General features: G+C 35.0%; 1 protein-coding gene across 1 annotated transcript in view; it reads left to right on the forward strand.

The window, feature by feature from the left end:
* LOC150089021 (RIMS-binding protein 2-like) overlaps window positions 1-20063 on the forward strand; it is a 349628-nt gene that overhangs the window by 214808 nt on the left and 114757 nt on the right. The window contains exons 18-20 of the mRNA XM_090370382.1: window positions 11327-11402; window positions 16736-16867; window positions 19540-19665. Of these exons, the coding sequence (XP_090226508.1) occupies window positions 11327-11402; window positions 16736-16867; window positions 19540-19665 (334 nt within the window). The remainder of the gene's footprint in view (window positions 1-11326; window positions 11403-16735; window positions 16868-19539; window positions 19666-20063) is intronic.

The raw sequence follows: 20063 nt of genomic DNA on the forward strand, positions 1-20063 counted from the left end.
AAGATTATGACTGGGGTATATTCCACAACTTTTTTTACTGTCTCTGGTTCTAGCATGTCAATTCCAGATCTCCTATCCTTGAGTTTGTTGGATGCTAGGAAGAGTTCTTCCAGTGTGAAAGGTGGATCTATTGTTTGCGTGCGATACTTTTCATTTTCCTGGCACAGGTTAGTCTGCTTCAGAGTGGCTGGGGAAGCTAGTGCCTTGAACGTGGTATTTAAGATATTATTGATGCTACTACGTCATGTTGTGTTCATGGAACCGTTTGACGCTATTGTGGAGGGGATAACCTCTCCTCTGGGGAGTTTCTTTGTGGTCACCCTATAAACCATGCCCCAGGGAACTTCATTGTCAGTAGCAGAAACCAGGTCCTCCCAGGACTTCTGCTTCCTACACCTAATTAGTGCAGTATAATGGTTTCCTGCCTGCTTATATGTCTGACTGAGTGTTTCAATCTCTGGCTCTGGCCAGGATCTACGGGCTCGTTGGAAATCTTTCCTTCTGTGTTGTACTTCTCTTCTTAGTGCTTGAAGTTCAGGGCACTGCCATGGGAGTGTGCCCGGTTTGGGATTTTTCTTTTTGATTGCCATATTACAGGCAGCAGTGATGAGGTTGGTGATGGCATGTTGGTGCTTGTCTGGGTCCACGTTTTCTAGGTCCTGTTGTTGGAGCTGTGGTGCCGCTTTGCTGAGGATTTTCCTGAAAAATTTCCAGTCAGCACTAGCAATAGCATATTTTCTGTGTGACATTAATCTCTGTACGGGTATGCGCATGAGAGAGCACATAATTTCAAATGTGATCATCCTGTGGTCAGATATTGTCCACTCTTCCCTGACCACCCAGTTCAGGAGGTAGCCTGTAAGCGAGTTTGTGGCCAGAGTAACATCAATGGTAGCCTCCCATAGTGTGCTAGACAAGGTAGGAAGATTATTTGATTGATTAATAGCTGTGAAATTTGAATTAGCCAGGTAGTCCACCAGGAGTTGCCCATTCTGGATGCCATGTTGGTCCAATGTGGCACTATGCCACAGGGGAGAGCAGCAGTTTACATTAGCACACATTAGAATTTTGCTTGGGGGAGGTGAGAGGAGACCATTTACATGTAGTTGGTTGCTTGCTGGATGTCCCCACCTGGTCTGCAGTAGAGGGATATGACATAGAAGTCCCTGAGAGGGGTGAGAAGGTGCGCACACGCCGCCCAGGACATCTGGTGAGTTGTTTGTTTGTTATTTGGTTTTTAGGAGCAACTAAGGCCATATTGCTCCGGGATATGCGGTGGTCATTCCCTGACCTTTCCGCATCCTCCGTATTTGGTGGTGACGGGCTCGAACCCCGGTCTACATCAAGAAGCGTGTGCTACACACTGCTGCTCCTCCTTCCCACCTGGCTACGGAGGCGCCATCTGGTGAGTATGGGCTTGGCAAACCCAGGGTCCTGAGCTGGATATCATCATTCTCTTTCTTGGTGATTCCTTTGTACTTCTCTCTTACGTTGCCATTAAATATATAAGCAGGGCTTTTTTTGTAAAATATAAACTTCCGGAACATTGAGGAAGTCCACCTTAGGAAAGGGGAGTCCTACCGGGGTAAATTTTTAGAAAATCGTGGTGCCGAATTTTTGAATTTGGGGAGTTTTTACAAAGTCTTAAACACAGTTTTGAATGATTTTTTTTTTTTTTTTTTTTTTTTAAATTTCAAGAAAAAAAAAATAATAATAATTTTATCATTTTGGCCACTTTTTGTTTTTGCCTCTAGCCCTGCACGCTTTCTTCTTTGTTGCAGTGTGTTTAATAAATCACTTTTTCCTTTATTCGATATTTCAGTAATATCTCACTTACATGATAAACAGTACGCGTTCTCATTCCCCAGCGATGCTTTTAAATATTGGCGTCATAAGTGCTAATTTGATATTTCAAATTACAAAAAATATAGTAAATTGGACAAAACTAATTAAAAAACAGTTAAAATTTACTTTAAGGCTCTTACCTGTGGACAGCAAATGATGAGCACATGTAGCTTCACCCCTGCTTCACAGTGATTGAAGGATCTAATTTTGTTTTCCGATTTAAAACCAGTGGAAGGGGAAAGGAATCGTTTCCTGATTTTAAAACAGCACCAAAGTAGGGGGACATCCTTTCCCAATAAGTTGATTTGAGGTTTTCTCTCCCTTACCCTTATGTTTAAAGAAACAAAATTGCAGAAGGAATAGACTGTGCAATCACTGTGAAGCAGTAGGAGGAGCTAAGCTTATCTGTCGGTCAGTTTCACAATGATCAATGGGTAAGAGCGCCTTAACGTAAATTTTAACCAAACTAATTTAATAGGTGTTATTTACTTATTATTCAAAACGTTTTTATAAAGGTTTCCTCAGTAAAAGCATGTTATAATTTTTTTTTGCGATTTCCTCTTTTACTGTTTTTGTTTATGGCCTCATGAGGGCCCTGAAATAAGTGATGGTTTTATTAAACATTTTAATTATTAATTAAGTTGTGATTGGCAAACGCTTCAGTAGATGAGTCACAGTCTCCCACCAGTGCACAACACGCAAACCAAACGGCATTAGTAATAGTAAATAACTTTTATTTTAAAATAAATATTTTTGTTTTTTTAAACATGATATTTTATTTTAATTTCTTTTCAACTTCCAGAACACCATTCTGGCAAGAAAAAAAAAAAAGCCCTGGTTAAAAGTACAATAAAACAACTTACCATTAAGTGAGAAGATGGCAGAGGAGTATAAACTGAATTAAAAAAAAAAAAAAAAAAAAAAAATGTAGTAAACATTATTTATCAATTGCAAACAATTTTGTCATATTCACAATTTCAAATTTGGGAACCCAAGTTTTATGGTAAAACTCCAGAATGATGTACACACCATCCAACATGCTGGCAAGCAAAACAGTGGGAAAGCAGTGATTGATAAGTTGTGACTCTGCCCACTCACTGCTTTCCTCGCCCACTGTTCTCCTAGGTGGATATGCCTAGGGTGTTTTCTCCCCCATTTGCCACTGTTTTTAAATTCCGAACTCATTTTCTGATTTTCAAACAGCAGGATGGGGGATAAACACCCTACCTAAACTGTACTCTTGCATGACATCCACCTGTCAATCACAGCACTGAGTGGGAGGTGCCTTCACCTGTCAGTCACTGCCGTCTTTCCTCGCTTTCATTGAAGTACCCACCAGTGTAACCCCATCAGGAGGTTTTATTAATGGCAGAGGCAATTACTAAAACACTTAAAGAATGAAAAATTTTGAAATATAAACATATACCTATAATGCCATTGCATTATAAGAAATGATGGTAATGAATATAGCTGTTTAACTGATAGCATGTTGTGTTATAATTGAGAAAAACGTATTGTAATTCAATCGCTGCATATAATGTGTGTACGTTAAGGCAAATATGAAGCACCCCATTTTCTAGTCACAATCTGTTGTATCCACTTATGCTACAATGTCCCGGTTTTTAGTTTCGAACTGTTTCTCCTAACTTATAGGCTAAGGCCATAGTCGTCAATTGTTGCACATGACTTTTACAGATAGCACTTGTGCCATTTTGATAAAAATGGCATAAGTGCTGGAAGTAGTGTTTACTACTGTAAATAGATATGGGAAGCCTGGAAGCAGTGGAAAAATAGTGCAAAAGGGGACTGGTCACGCATATTTTTATAGATAGATATACTTTTTTTAATCCTACAAAAAATAAAAATAATATGCAGTGCAAGTTATTTTTTTAATTTCTTCTTATAATTGTGATTTTGTATTGTTTTTGATTGGCATACATTAAAATGTTTCATTCCTTTCAAAAATAAGTTAAAATCAAGGGTGTGCTACCAATTTGTTAGCGAGGGGCATGCTTGAGAAGATTATCAGCTAAGAATTATCTTTGGTTAAAATAATCTGTTAAATTTTGTCAACCAATTTTTTTTTTTTTTTTAAATAGGGCTTGAATAATTTCTAAAAATTTAAAAAGAGGCTTGTGCATTGTGCATGCCCTCCTAAACACCCTCCCGCACACCCCTAGTTAAAATGAAAATGTATTGGGTGAATATATAATCTTTAAATCCCAAATATGTTTTAATGGGCTTATTAATAGATACATTCAGTTTAATCCTATTCTTTTATTAGGCACATTCACATATGTATATATACACACCTATTGTCTTCACCTTGCCTACCCCTCTGTCTATCTGTTCTTCTGTGTTTATATGATAACTTGGCTCTCAGCAGGCAGATTTCTATGAAATTTTATATTTGAAGTCTTTAAGAAGGATATGTTGAGGTAGTCCAAATTTCATTAAAATCAGAAAAATAGAAATTATCAATTATTGTTTATTTTTTTTCATACATATTACATATGCTATGCATATATTGTAGCTGACGCACTTGATGTTATGTACTGATTGGAGGAATGCATGGGCAATATGGATGATGGGCAGAAGTGAAATGTTCTTAGTTTGCACATAAACATTGTTGTTTTTTGCTCATTTTTTTTTTGCTATCAGTTTACTAAATTTATGAATCATGAATTATTATTATTTGCTTATATTAATGTTGATGGCATCCTTCCTCTTGCTCAGATAACACATATGGGAGGGGTGCATAAATTTAAATTGAGGAAGGATGATTGCAGGATAGATGTGTGCAAATTTGCTTTCACCCATAGGGTAGTTGATTGTTGGAACAAACTTCTGATGTTGTGGAAGTGGGTAGTTTGAATAAATTTAAGGAAAAACTAGACAGAATATTAAAGGGGTTAAACAGTTGATGTGGGAAGTGTTTTTGGCTTTGCCTTAGAAGCTTGCATTCTTGCATTATTTGCCACTACTAATCATCATGGACTAATGTTATTAGTGGAGTCCCTCAGGGTTCAGTATTGGGTCCATTATTGTTTTCTGTATTTATAAATGATATTGATGATGGTATATCAAGCTTAATGTCCAAGTTTGCAGACGGTACGAAGGTTGGCAGGGTTGGCAAGGTTGTCAAGGACACTACTGACACGATGCTACTGCAACAGGATTTGGAAAGGTTGAGCAGATTTTTTTTTTTTTTTTATGAAACCCCCAAACACAAAAAGTATCAAAACCTATAGTACTTAGTACCGTGCATGGGTTGAAGGAGAAATATGGGGGGAGGGGGATACCAGAAACTTTGCTCTAGAGACTAAACATGGGTTTCACCACTTCAAGCCTCCAATAAGCAAAGTGGTGGTATTTCACCGGTCGATGAAAGTCATCTACCACCTGAAAATGGGCTGAGAGGTGGCAAATGAAGTTTAACATTGACAAATGTAAAGTACTGCATATGGGTAGCAGTAACTCCAGAGTAATGTATCAACTAAGTGGTACTACACTCAGTGTGGTAGAGAATAAAAAGACCCATGGGTAATTGTGCAGGCAGATATGAAGTTTTCTGAGCAGAGCAGATAGTTTGCAAGAGTAGCTCATGGTGTCTTGTCAATGATGTACAGGAATTTTTCTAGCAGGGATAAGGAGGTAATTATCCTCTTGTATAAGGCAATAGTCAGGCAACACCTTGAGTACAGTATACAGGTCTAGAGGCCTCATTTTAGGAAGGATGTATAGCTGCTGGAACGAGTACAGAGAAGGGCAACAAGATTAGTGAATGGAACAAAGGGTTGCTCTTATGAAGAAAGGCTCAAGTTTTGCTAATTACAGTGTCTGGAGACTAGGCACCTGTGAGGTGATATGATTGAGGTGTATTAAGGCCGTGAATGAGTTGAGCATGCTCAGTGCTGATGGGATTCTTCCTCTTGCCCAGATTAATTGCTTAAGGGACATAAATTCAAATTGAAGAAAGACAGTTGTAGAATAGATGTGTAAAATTTACCTTTAGCCAGCGGGTCGTTTATTTCTGGAACAAACTTCCATCTGTCATTGTAGAAATTGACAGCTTATATAAATTCAAGGTAGAACTAGACAGACATTTGGAGTGAATGGATGGATGAAATGGGAAGGTTTTTTTTTTTTTTTTTATGGCTGATGCTGTATAAGCTTGCTTTCTTGTATCATAAGCATCCACTAATGATAAAGCTAATAATTAATTGATAAAAAGATAATTAGTTATTTACTTTTCACTTAGCATTAGCATTAGTAGAGGCATTTGATGCAAGAAAGCAAGCTTATGCAGCATCAGCCAAAAAAAAACCCACTTCCACTTCACCCCTCTGTTCGTTCAAAATACCTGTCCAGCTGAGCCTTAAACTTATTTAGGCTATCAACCTCCACGACAAGGGATGGAAGTCTGTTCCACCAACCAACCACCCGCTGGCTAAAGGCAAATTTCCGCACGTCTATCCTACATCTGTCTTTCCTCAATTTGAATTTATGCCCTCTCAGGTGATTATTCTGAGCTAGAGGAAGAATCCCATCAGCATTGAGCATGCTCAAACCATTCAAGGCTTTATACACCTCTATCAGATCACCTCGCTGGTGCCTAGTCTCCAGACACTGTAATTTGCAAAACTTAAGCCTTTCTTCATAAGAGCACCCCTTTGTTCCATTCACTAATCTTGTTGCCCTTCTCTGTACTCGTTCCAGCAGCTCTACATCCTTCTTGAAATGAGGCTTCCAGACCTGTATACAGTACTCTAGGTGTGGCCTGACCATCGCCTTATACAAGGGAATAATCACCTCCTTATTTCTATTAAGCAGTCCAGAAATGCTCAGGCAGTCATGCCAAACTTTGATAATTAAGTCATTAGGCTGTCCTACATGCAGAAACATACTAGTGGCAGTTGCTCAAAGGCTGCCTCATATGAGGCATGTTAGTAGTAACTACTCAAATACACTTTTGTTGAAGTTTTAGTAGAAGAAATTGGCTTGAATAAATATGAGCCAGCACCAGTTCATTCCTAAATTGTGATCAGATTTTATTACTAATTCTCAAAGAACCAGTAATAAAATCTGATGGAAAGTGTGGTCAGTAGTGGTACCCCCCAGTCTGAATGATCATTTTCACAGCCCATAAGATTTCAGGGGCTTAATCCTGCCAAGTTGAGGAACTCGACTGGCACTGAATTCTGGAGTGGTTGGAACGTAGAGAAAAAAAATTAATAATTGACATATCAATATATTATCATATATATATATATGTCGGCATATATGAATACCTGCTGCTGACGTGGTCACAAATATGTATTGATGTATACAACAAGATGTTTCTGAACCCTCTGGTGCAGCCAAGCATTCTTGTCCAACCAACATTCATTCATCATCAGCCATTATCAATCCACTACAGGATGAAGGCCTCTCCAGCAACTTTCCAGTTCCTTCTGTTTTGTGCAATGGCCATCCATTTACTACCCACAAACTCATGAATTTCATCTGTCCATCTCCATTGTTGTCTTTCAGGTTTTCTTCTAGCTCCTCTTGGGTACAATTCTGTTATTCTCTTAGTCCATCTGTCATCATGTCTTTGAGCTATGTGTCCTGCCCAAAACCATTTTAGTTCTTTAGTTTTGATAAGAATGTCCTTTACTTGAGTTTGCTGCCAAATCCATGTGTTTCTCTTCTTATCTAACAGTCTGATTCCCAATATAATTCATTCCATTCTTCACTGTGTCATTCTCAGCTTCTCTTCCATTCTTTTGTTGAGTGCCCAAGTTTCACTTCCGTAAGTTATGGTGGATAGTATACATTGGTTAATTATTTTACGTTTCAGACAAATTTGGATATTGCTCCTCAGTATGTGACTATATTTCCTGAATGCTATCCATCCAAAATTTATTCTTCTCTTGACTTCCAGCCATTTATCATTATTACAGCTGATGATTTGTCCCTGATAAGTATATGACTCCACCTTTTCAATTACTGCTCCTTCAATCATTATATTCCTTTCTATGGCATACTTGTTTATCATTACTTTTGTTTTAGCCATATTCGTCTTTAGTACAAAATCCTTACTAACTCTGCATAACTGATTAAGATTTTCCTCTAATTCTTTGGGATCGTGGCTTATGACCACAATGTCATCTGCAAATCGTAAATGGTTTAGGTACTCTCCGTTCACATTGACTCCTTTCTGCGACCAATCTAATCTTCTGAAAGCTTCTTCAAGGGCAGCAGTAAACAACTTTGGAGATATTGTCTCCCCTTGTCGAACTCCTTTCTCAATTTTAAATTTGCTACTGTCTTTGTCTAGTCTAATAAAGGAGGTAGTGTTCTCATATATTTTCTTCAAAATCATAATATATGGGGGTATCTATGCCTTGCCTTTCCAGTGCCCGAAACATTGCCTTATGCTGTATGGAGTCAAATGCCTTTTCATAATCCACAAATGCCAGGCATAGTGGTGTTTTATATTCATTTGCTTTCTCCATTAGCTGTGATATTACTTGAAGGTGATTCATAGTTGAGAATCCTGTCCTAAAGCCAGCTTGCTCTTTCGGTTGATTCTCATCAAGTATTCTTTCTAATCTGTTAGTAATGACCCTTGTGAACAACTTGTAGATGTGAGATAACAAGCTATTTGGTCTATAATTTTCAATTTCTGATTCATCTCCTTTCTTATGCAGTAAAACTATGGTTGCATTATTCTACTCCTTAGGCATCACACCTTTTTTAATGCATTTTGTGAAGAGTCTTGTCAATTTTTGTGTTACGTCTCTTCTTCCCAATTTTAACAACTCTACAGTAACTTCATCTTCCCCCAGGGCTTTCTGATTCTTCATTTTTTTCAACACATGTTCTACCTCATCAGAAAGAATATCGGGTATGTCTTGTGTGTTACTAATTTGCGATCCATCTTCCCCACTGCTGGTATTGTTCCCTCGCTCCTTGTATAATTCTCTATAGTCTTCTGCTATTTGAATTCTTCATCGCTCTTCTTCAGTTTCAGTATCATTTGTCTTTCTGTATTACTGCTCATGGCTGCTGATTTAAGTCCTTTGTTTTCCCTTAATGCTTGTTCTACTTTTCTTGTGTTAAATCTTCTCTCTGAGTCTCTTTCTAATGGCTTTGCATAACTTGGTATACTCAATTTTCTCCTTGTCAGTGTTTATCTTGCTCTTAATTTGTTGTCTTTGGTTCATCATGACAAGTGTTTCTTGACTAATTTTTTTCTTCTTTGGATTTCTTTTTACCTATAGGTTTCTTGAACTTTATCACTTTCAGAAAGTTGTAATATTCTTCATCGATATCTTAGCCATCCTGAGCCGTCTGCAGAAGCTCAAATTTGTTCTTAAGTTCCAGTACATACTGCTTTTTCTCCTCTTCTGTTATCTCAAAGACCTTTCCGTTATTTACTCAAGTCAGTTTTTTCCTTTCTTTTCTTACATCTATATCAAGTCATCTTACCATTCTGTGATCACTTCCAACATTTACCTTGTTGAGGATGGTAACATCATTCACGATATATCATCTGTTAGTGAGGATGAAGTCAATTTCATTAGTTGTTAATCCATTTGGGCCATGTCCACTTTATGTTCACCTTTTTCTTGAAAAAAGTGTTCATTACTGACAATCCTCGAGATTCTGCAAATTCCACAAGTCTTTCACCTCTTTCATTTCTTTCACCAATTCCAAAATTTCCTATAGTTCCCCTTTCTGTGCTGTTTTGTCTCTTTCCAACCTTAGCATTGAAATCTCCCATAATGATAGTATAGTGGGTTTTCTGCTCATCTAGAAGACTCTAAATTTTGGTGTACATTTCTTCAACCTCTTCATCATCATGGCTCGATGTTGGTGCATAAATCATTATAAACTTTAGCTTGTACCTCTTAGAAATCCAACAGAGTCACTTAAGCAGGTGTGCACGCTGACACGGTGTTAACTTTGAAGGTTTGCATGTAGGTGGCAACCCTTAATCACAGAAAAAGGAAAAATTATATTAATTTAAGAAATAAAAAGTAAATACACCTGAAATGTAACATGTTGCATATATTAACTAACTTTTTTTTTTTTTTTCATCAGTTTACTAAACTTTATTATTTATTAACTAACTTTTTTTTCATCAGTTTACTAAACTAATAACAAACAAAACTGATATAAATCATGAATTATCACTATTTGTTTATTATATTAGTCATATCAGAAACATGAAATATATGCATTTAAACTGTTATTAAAAGCAAGTAAGAAATAAGTACAGTACATTATGAAAGTGTTGACAGCATATTATGATATGAGGTTTGTGTTGCTCTTTATTTAGTTTAATTCATCACAGCATGAAATAACTGTTGCATTTCACAATTTGTGAATTACAAAATATTAAAAAATGTTGAGTGAATATTATGTTGTGAACTATGTGTGATAAAGTGAAACAGTTACTTGTATATGTTATTAATTAATCAATTAGGAATTAATTGGTAGCAGATAATTAGTTATGTACGTTTCACTTTTATAAATTACAGAAAAGAAAAAAATTCAATTAATTTAAGCATAAAAATCAAATGCCCCCTGAAATATAATGCATTGTGTATATTACCTAACTTTTTTTTTTTTTTTTTTTTTAATAGACTATCCACAGATGGATTTTTTGACTTATTTGTGGTGCCTTTTTAGATATAGTGATTTCTGAGATCCTAAGCAACTGCCTATCCCACATGTGCTTTAATCTGCCATTTGTTTATTGTACAGATGTACATATAGTTATGAGAATTATTGTACTGTGAACATTTATATTTAGTTTCCAGGTTTGATTCCTGTTGGCTTCTGGAGGATTTTTCAAGTCCTCTTCAGCTGAGGCCATTGTTAGCCAACATTCATTCGCACTCCTCATCTCCCTGAACATATTCACAAGCTTCGCAGATTTTGATGGTACCTTAAGGTATCAAAATTTCTTACAGAAATCACATTGAGCAGTTTTAAACAACTCTGTTTAATGTTCCACCATAAACACATGCTCCTCTATGTTGAATTCCAAAGCTCATTTACTGCTTTCACTGAGCATTCATAGTTTTATGCATACATGGTGACACCAAGTACAAAGTAAAGAATGTTACATATAAATTTAAAATATAAAGTTATTCACATTTTTATATGTTGTCACTCTCCTCAACTTGTCACTGAAGAAAAATGTTAAAATGTTTTCTGATTTTGGGGCCTTTTTTCTAATAATCTGCAGTATCTGATTAAATCAAGGATGTCTTGTAATTTATAAGTAATCATTTGAAAGGCTAGTGTGAATGAGAAAATTTGGAAGCTGGCAAATAGTATTAAACTATATAGAAGGGAACAGTCCCTTCAGTCATTTTCTCTTTAACAAGTAGAGGTACTGCATTAATGTTATAATGGATAGTAATGTTAATCATTTTTACTTTTATTAGCTGACTCTTTTTTTTTTTTTTTTTTTATTCCTTAGGATGGATTTTTCAGTGGAGAACTACTCGATGGAAGGAAAGGTCTGGTGCCATCAAATTTTGTAGAGAAACTTATTGGTGAGTTTGCGACAAAAAAAAAAAAAAAAACCTGCTCTCTTGACATTTTAATTATGGTATCACATTTCTCATATTACTGGAGTTTTAATCAGAAGTATTTGTAAATGTAAAGATGTGTTTTACAAAATTAAATACTTAAAACAACAATAAAATCAAGGCTGACAAATCATAATCACCAAAATAACTTATGAAAATTCACTACAAAGATTTCAATTCATTACAAAGAAATCTTTGCGGAAATCTTATCAATGTTGTTAAAAGTGTCTTAAGTCGAAAATTAATACATTTTTATTTCTTTATTTCTTGTGTTATTATGTAATAATATCATGTTGATGTGTGATTTTTTTTCCCATTCAGTTTGTGTTAATTATGCATTTCAGGTGCAATATTTCTAATAAATAGTTTTATTATTACTATTGCTATTTAAAAATACATTTGAAAATAATATATAAATGAAAATTTAAAAATAACCAAATGCACAAGGCATAATACATTTAGAGTGAGAGTTTAATATCTATATAATATCAGTGTAGATACACCATAGATAACTCTTAAGAAACTATGATGGTAGTGTGGGAGGCATCATTTGCTCTGTATCTCATATTGTGCTCTTCCTTCACAATGAGTTGCCATGGTATTGCGTACCTTGAATAAGTAACGCTTCACTAATAGAGAAGACTATTGTTACTTATTCTCAGTGAGTACCACCACCCAGACGGCACCGTTTCAAAGCTATTGGCCTATCATCAGTGCGTGGGCAGATAATCACACAATATAAGAGATGCCAAAAGGCATCCTCCATATTTGGTGGTCACGGGCTCGAACCCTGGTCTAATCAAGAAGCATGTGCTACACACTGCTGCTCCTGCCCACCTGCTACGGAGGTGCTGACTCCCCATATAGCAATGTACCATTAGATACCACTGAGCTAATTCATTGTGAGTTAGTGTGGCAAGTTTCCCTCCAAATAGGATGTTGTTCTTTTGTGTAATTGGTGTTTAACTGTGTTCTGTTGAGTGTACCTTGCAATGTTTGTAGCTGAGTAAGGTGGCAGACTTAAGGAACAGCAAATTTGTATTAAATGTTTGTCATAAACTTGGAAAAATAGCTTTAGAGACTTATGAGATAGTTAAACAAGTGTTTGGCGATGATGCTATGGGTAGAACACAAAGTTTTCAATGGTATTCACATTTCCAAGGCAGCCAAACTTCAGTTGAAGATTTTGAGTGCTTGGGTTGTCCATCATCAAGTTGGACTGATGCAAATGTTGAAAAAGTATATCAAGCCATCATCCATAAGGGCAGACGACATATATTTAATGACATTTCTGACATTCTAGGCCTATTATTTGGTACATGCTGATGTATTTTAACTGCAAATTTAAATACGAGGCAGATTACTGCAAAATTTGAACCTTGTTTACTGAATGACAAACAGAAACAGAACTGTCTTTCTGTGTACAGGGACCTGCAAGAGGGCTGGAAAGGACAAAACTTCCTTTTCCTTTCTAAGTTCATAATAGGGGATGAAAGCTGGGTTTATAGTTATGACCCCTTAACAAAGCAGTAGCCTCCCAATGGAAAAGTCCACTGGGAGGATGCTTTGTTTCAAGACAAATGGTACATTCAGAATTGGCTTCTGCATCACAACAATGCACTGGTTCATATGGCTTTGTTGGTTCAGCAGTTTTTAGCCAAGAACAAAGTGGGGATGGTCCCAGGGCCTTTCCTGTTCTCCTGAACTGATCCCCTGTGACTGCTTCCTGTTCCCTAAAATGAAAATCCAATTAAAAGGATGAAGATTCAATGACATTATGGAGAATTGGGCCAAATCACAGAAAGTGTTGGACAGCATCACAAACAAGAGTTCCAGAGATGCTTCAAACAGTGGGAGAAGCACTGGGATTGATGTATAAACTCTGGAGGGGACTGCCTTTGAAGGGGATAGTTTCAATATGTAACTAATGTAAGTCTAAATTAATTTTATTGACTCAGTCCAGAAACTTTTAGCTTGCACCTCATTTCTGTATATAAAATCAATTTAAGTTATTGTTAGCAGTTAAGGATGTACAGTTGCTTGGTGTGCCATGCATTAGATGGTCTACCAGCACTTTATTTTAGTGTACGGTATTTTATTTATTTTTTTTGTGATACAATTAAAGCGATGCCATTACACTACTTATGTAGTTTTTCATTATGAGTTCACTATGGTGTATTTACACTGATATTTTATAGTGTATTTTAAACTCATAATATCTTATGCCTTGAGTATTTAGATTTTATTTAAGTATTATCTTGCACAGCTTTTGGCATCTCTAATATTGTGGAATTAACTTCACAACTGGGTTGGTATGATAGAAACACTACCACCCACCAACCAAGGATAGGCCAATAAGCCTTGAATGAAATGGTGCCATCTGGGTAGTGATGCCCACTGATAATAACATAATATGAGATACTATTAAATTGATGCGGTTACACTACTTATGTAGTGTTTCATTATGAGTTCACTATCGTGTATTTACACCAATATTTTATAGGTTATTTGTTTGTGTAACATGCAGGTTTTTATTTTTATTTTTTCTTTTATTTTCTGAATATACCAAATATCTGTTCAGTAATATTCAATAGGGTAAAGAAATTTGCCAAACTCATTCACAGTTTCTCTTTTCTGCTACCTTTTTTTGATATCTGTTCTCTGGCCACTTTGACATGACCTGCCTGTCAATTAATTGTTCTGATGAGAGTAATTTTAATTCCTTGAAGTCCAATCTAAGGTTATAGCCCAAGGCTTCTTAGTTACTTTCATTATGATAATAACAGAAAGCATATAGCAGTCTTTTTTGTTTTAAGTAACTCTTCTTTACAGGCTGCATATTTAAGTTTCTATATAGGAAGGTATAGGAAGAGAACTGGGACACTATTATAAAAATACAAGATTAAAATAAAGGATCAAGTGAATCTACTTTTAAAACACCTGAAACTGAGCATAGAAATGAAAAGTAAAACAAATGAAGAAAGAAAAAATTTTAATAACATACACATATAAGTTATAAATCCAGTTTAATGTAAGAATACAAATATATACTAAACAGTAGCTTTCGAGACGCATGTCTCTTCATCAACTTGATGAAGAGACACGCGTCTCGAAAGCTACTGTTTAGTATATATTTGTATTCTTACATTAAACTGGATTTATAACTTATATGTGTATGTTATTAAAAACCATGGACCCCAGTACACCAGGCCCATTCGTTACTAAAGAAAAAATTGTTAAAAAATTCAACATCAAGAAGAGAACCACTCCTTTCGTAAATTCATCATCAATTTCCATTAATTATATATGCAAAGAAAGTAACATTTTATTATTTGGATGGTCAAGAGAACAGAGGAACATGATTCTAATTGGTTGTTGGAATTCTCATTTTATCAAGGCATTAAACATTCAAAAATTTGACTAGTAGTTTGGTATGTAGCTGTGTGGCTATTCTAGTTTATATATTATTTCATTATGGTGAGAGTGTCCATTACTTGTAGTTTGTATTGACGTACAAATTTGTGCAATAGCATCATGTTTATATTGTTATATTTGTAGTTTATATTTGCTGTTAAGTTATAAATTATGTTATCCATTGTGGGCTTTTAGGACAAATTCTGTGACAACTGTATCTCTCCTCATGTATTATGGAGGCTTTATAGAAAATATAGGAAAATATGCTCAGGTATTAGATATGTTGGAATGACTGTATCTGACCAAAGCTGAACCTATGTACTTAGCAGGACAGCCTTTCTGGCAACTGATAAGATCAACTGTATTATTTAAATTGTTTGTTTCATGGACTTGCTGGGATTGCAAAACATTTTTTGTAATTTTTTGAAATTTTGAGTCAATTTTTGAATATGATGAAATTATAATTTTATTGTTTGTTGTTATGGAAGTTTAAAGGCACATAAGCTACTATGGCTATAATGCACCTTATAATTTTATGTCCTTGTTCCTGAAAATGTCTGATTTTCCTAATCATGACTTTAAAAAAGTCATTACATTTGTGGGATAATTCCATTAAAATATAAATACAGTTATAAAACACAAACTCTGCAATATTTATTTGTATGAAGAGCATCACATTCCTGGACCTATACTGATTCATTGATGACATGCAAACTTCTCTTAGTGGTCAGGATCTCCATGGACATTCTGGTTACTGAAAGGAGTTTGGATTGTCCTCCTAAGTCTGCATAATTTAATAATTATCATATTTTTATAATGTAATTAATATGAAAATTAAGTAATTACATTATGATATAACATTTCATTTATTTAACATTTCATTTCATTTATTTAACATTTCATTTATTTAATAATAATAATTATTATTTAATTCTGTCTCCAGAAATAAAGAATTGTATATGTTTATTTTCCATTTTCTTTCTATGTTCAAGCCAATTTGTCCCCAGGTTTGAAGGGGAAAATATGGTAATGCTATAGTACAGTCATCTAACCAAATAATTATAAAAGAAATCATTGCCATGATATTAGGTAACTGGGGAAAAATTAGCATTAGTAGGGCATATGGTGCAAGAAAGCAAGCTTATGTAGCATCAGCCAAAAAAAAAAAAAAAACCACCCTTCCCATTTCACCCATCCATTCACTCCAAATGTTTGTCTATTTCTGCCTTGAACTTATTTAAGTTGCTGACCTCCACTACAACAGATGGAAGTTTATTCCAACTATCAACCACCCACTTGCTAAAGGCAAATTTCTGCACATCTATTCTACAATTGTCATTCCTCAATTTGAATTTATGCCCCCTCAGGTGAGTAATCTGAGCAAGAAGAAGAATCCCATTAGCATTGAGCTTGCTCAATTGATTCAAGGCCTTATACACCTCAATTAGATCACCCGCAGTTGCCTAGTCTCCAAAAGCTGCAATTTGCAGAACTTTTAGCCTTTCAGTTAGGTAACAAGCATCACATACTTTGTTTAACTGTAGGCATTTCTTATTTTGCCATTTACCCCATTTGGGCTTAATGACAAGATTCAGCAGAAGTAGGAAAATATCACTCTTTATACTTTAAATATTATTATTATTGTGGTTACTTGATAACTATAACCATTTCAATAAAAATTTACTTAACATTAACATGCAGTATAATAGTGTTTCCTCAACTTCATTTAAAATCCAGTTTTATTATCACTTAAACAAAATGAATGAATAAATAAATACAGTTGTGGAAAAGTGATAAAGAGAATTTTTGTGAATCACAAGTTTTTCATGAGATTTAAATACCTTAGCAGCTGAATTTTTTTTTATTATCTTCTTTTATTTTAGGAGAAGATCTGTTTGATTTTCAGGCTCAAATATTGTATGGTAATAGGGATTCCGATGACAGTAGTGCCAGCTTCACCTATGCCACTGACCTGGATTTTATTGGTGGGGAAGAAATGCAACTTCTCCTTCCTGGTGAGTTATAGATTCATTAATGAGATTTTATTAAAAATAGATTTTGATTTTATTTCCATCTCTTTTACTTTTCTGACTTCCAGTAATAATATATGAACTATTTCTGTAATGCTCTTTTGCATGTATGCTACCTTTTTATTCTAAGCATCTGGAAAAAACAAATCTGTCTAGTAATCAAATTGATGAGGGAGAGAGTGCTTGGTACACAAAAATGAGATTTGCTGATTTACAGGAGAATAACAACAAATGCAATTTTACCAGAAATTCTCTTGTAAAAATTATTATATGGATATTTAATTATTTGGATATGTTGAATGACCCTTCATGCTATCTGAATTATTGGTGAGCATAATGGATTTTGATTGAAAGGAATTTTCAATTGTGTTTAAGTGGTTTTTAGCTTTCAGTTTCCTTCAGTAAAAAAACTGAGTTTTGTGATGTTTGAATTTCAATAATTGATTTCACTCAGTTTTAATTCTATGAGGGGGCTGCTTTGAAAGCAGTGCCTTCAAATTCTCCTCTTTGTGCTGTTGCATACAGGATGTAAGGGTTTGGGTGAAAATTTAAGTATTACTGCCACTATCCTACAAATTTCAACACTGTACAGCATGTGCCAGGGCTGTAGTAGTAGTCTGTGAAGATGGAGGATGACATATGCATATGAAGAAGCAGTGTGTTATTGAAATTTTGAATGCAGAGAATATTAGACCCATTGAGATTCCAGTGTTAGTAATAGTGGACATGCCAAAGTCAGGTCAGGTCATGCAAAGGACATGCCAAGGTCAGGTCATTTTTGCACTACAGCAATGACAGAAAATGAGGTAAGAGTGGATGATAAATTGATTTGTGAAGACAAGAACATTAAGACCAAGGAAATATAAGAGATGGAATAGGCTTTAATGCATATAAACATTTTGGGCAATCTTGGTTACAGGAATCTGTGTGCCAGCCAGCTGGCTTTAAAGTTCCACTGAGCCATGGGGCTGCCACAATAACACTGAAAAAATAAACATACATTTTTTTTTTTTTTTTTTTGTATTTTTACTAATTTGTATTTATGATTTTTGTTTTTTTATTTTGCATTTATAACTAGTGTTATAAATGTGCATAGCAAAGCTTTGGAACTCTTCTCTACCAGCCCATAGGATAAGTGAGTGAATGTGCCAGAGCAGTATTGGCTCTAGTTTCTAGTCTCGCACACTTTGGTTTTATTTTCATTGAATAAGATAATTAATTTTTTAAAATAAAAAAGATATATTTCTGGCTTTTATACAATAAAAAAATTGAAATTAAAAGATCAGGTAGACCTGATTTAAAAACTGTGGAAAAAAATTGTTCTAACAAAAAAAAAATTTAACAAAAAAGTTCATAAAAAAAAAAAATTATTATTTTACTTTGATATTTTATTATTTAATATTTTATTATTTTACCAGTTGAGGTCACCGGCAGCTGCTATTGGTGCTAAGTGTGGTCTACTCATTGTGAACACCAGATCACAAGGAAGAGTATGTGTGTGCAGGCTTGCTGATATTATATCATACAATTAGTGTAATCTGTTTTATTCAACACAACTACTGTATCCCTCTTGTTGGCTTTCTGAATTATTAAGTCATTATTTTTCCTTAATTTCTGTAACCCCAAACTTTCATTCTTAGTTAATCTAGGTAAATGTGGATCCCCTGTATCATTTACAACTCTGTTTATCTGTTGTATTAATAAATCCTTGTTTGGCATGTCTTTAAGACAATATTCTAATTCAACCACTGCCTGTTTCCTGGGGAGTACCCATGGGCATAAATTGTAATTTAACCATTTACCTAAAAGCTTTATTTGGTGTTCTGATAATTTATACGATCACAAATTTATCACGTGTTGATTATCATCAATATTCACTCTATTTTTTGGTGAAGACTGTAAAACCCTGATACCTTGTTCATGTGCATGCACATTGCATTGCCCAGGTAATTATTCTTGTGCGAGTTGTTGTGTTGTGTATGTGAAGGGAGGTAGATAGTCCCATCCATCGTATCCTCCTGACATAATATAACTCCCCTATTCAAATGAGATGAGGTAGTTTCAGCCATCGTGTATCTTGTCATATCGGTATTAGATTCCCCGTAATGACAAAGTTTAAATTTTAATAATGTTTGTAGTTTATTTGAATGTCTAGTTCTTATTTCTGTCGTTACCACTTCCTTTCTTAATTCTATAAATGATTTCAACACTACCCAGTCATTAGCATGTAAGTATCTTCTTACATTATCATGTAGTCATTGTGCTGTACATTCAAAACCTTAGCTTCATTAAACAAGAAGACATGATCCTCGTTTATTGAATGGAATGACAGTTGAGACACTGTGGCCCTCATTGTTCTAACCGATGCAGCATGTTGCATAAGATGCGTGTCCAAAAGACACCTCGTAGATCCCACATACGAAGAGTCACAGTTATATACTCCTCTTCAGCTATGGAATACAACAACGTTCTATTCCATAGCTGAAGAGGAGAGTACATAATGCCTTTTCAGCATGGAATGAAGTTTCTGAGTTAACTACTTTGTCTGGTAATGAGAGAAGGTTTGTAGTTTTATGGTTTGTATAATTTGTAAATTGCTGTTTCATTTTGAATTTTGTCCAGCATTCTTAGGATTTGTTTTATTTGACTGCTTGTAGAAGACTTCCATCGAATGAATGACTACATAGATCTAGAAGATATAGAGGAGCTGGATGAGGATGATCTGTCAGACCTTGAGAGAGAAGAAGGACCAGGTGATTTATTTTATTATTTTGCTTTTCAGGGTACTTGAGTATTATATAAAAAGCCATTATTGTGTCCAGGTATGAAGAGTGTGTGTATACTGAGATTTGGATTCCAGTTATTACTGATATAGGCTCAACCTTCAGTTTTTCTGCTTGTAGACAACTGAACTAACTTTAAAACACATATAAAGAAATACTGGTAGATGTGATTCAAAGACATTCCACACCTTATCTATAATAATATGAAGAGAGTTTATTTCCAGTTTTTATTAGGACATGTCAGGCTCTTCCTGCAATGTGCTGTTGAAAAGAAAAGTAATATAGAAGAGCTGTGAAAATGTTTTGATATACATTTTGCCATGATATTCTGATCTCCAAAAGTTAATGAATAAATGCAGAAAAACTGAATATCTCAAAATCAAAATTGTGTTTAATGA

Source organism: Mastigoproctus giganteus, chromosome 3, assembly GCF_048544385.1.
Source record: "Mastigoproctus giganteus isolate SK-2022 chromosome 3, ASM4854438v1, whole genome shotgun sequence".
Taxonomy (NCBI): Eukaryota; Metazoa; Arthropoda; class Arachnida; order Uropygi; family Thelyphonidae; genus Mastigoproctus; species Mastigoproctus giganteus.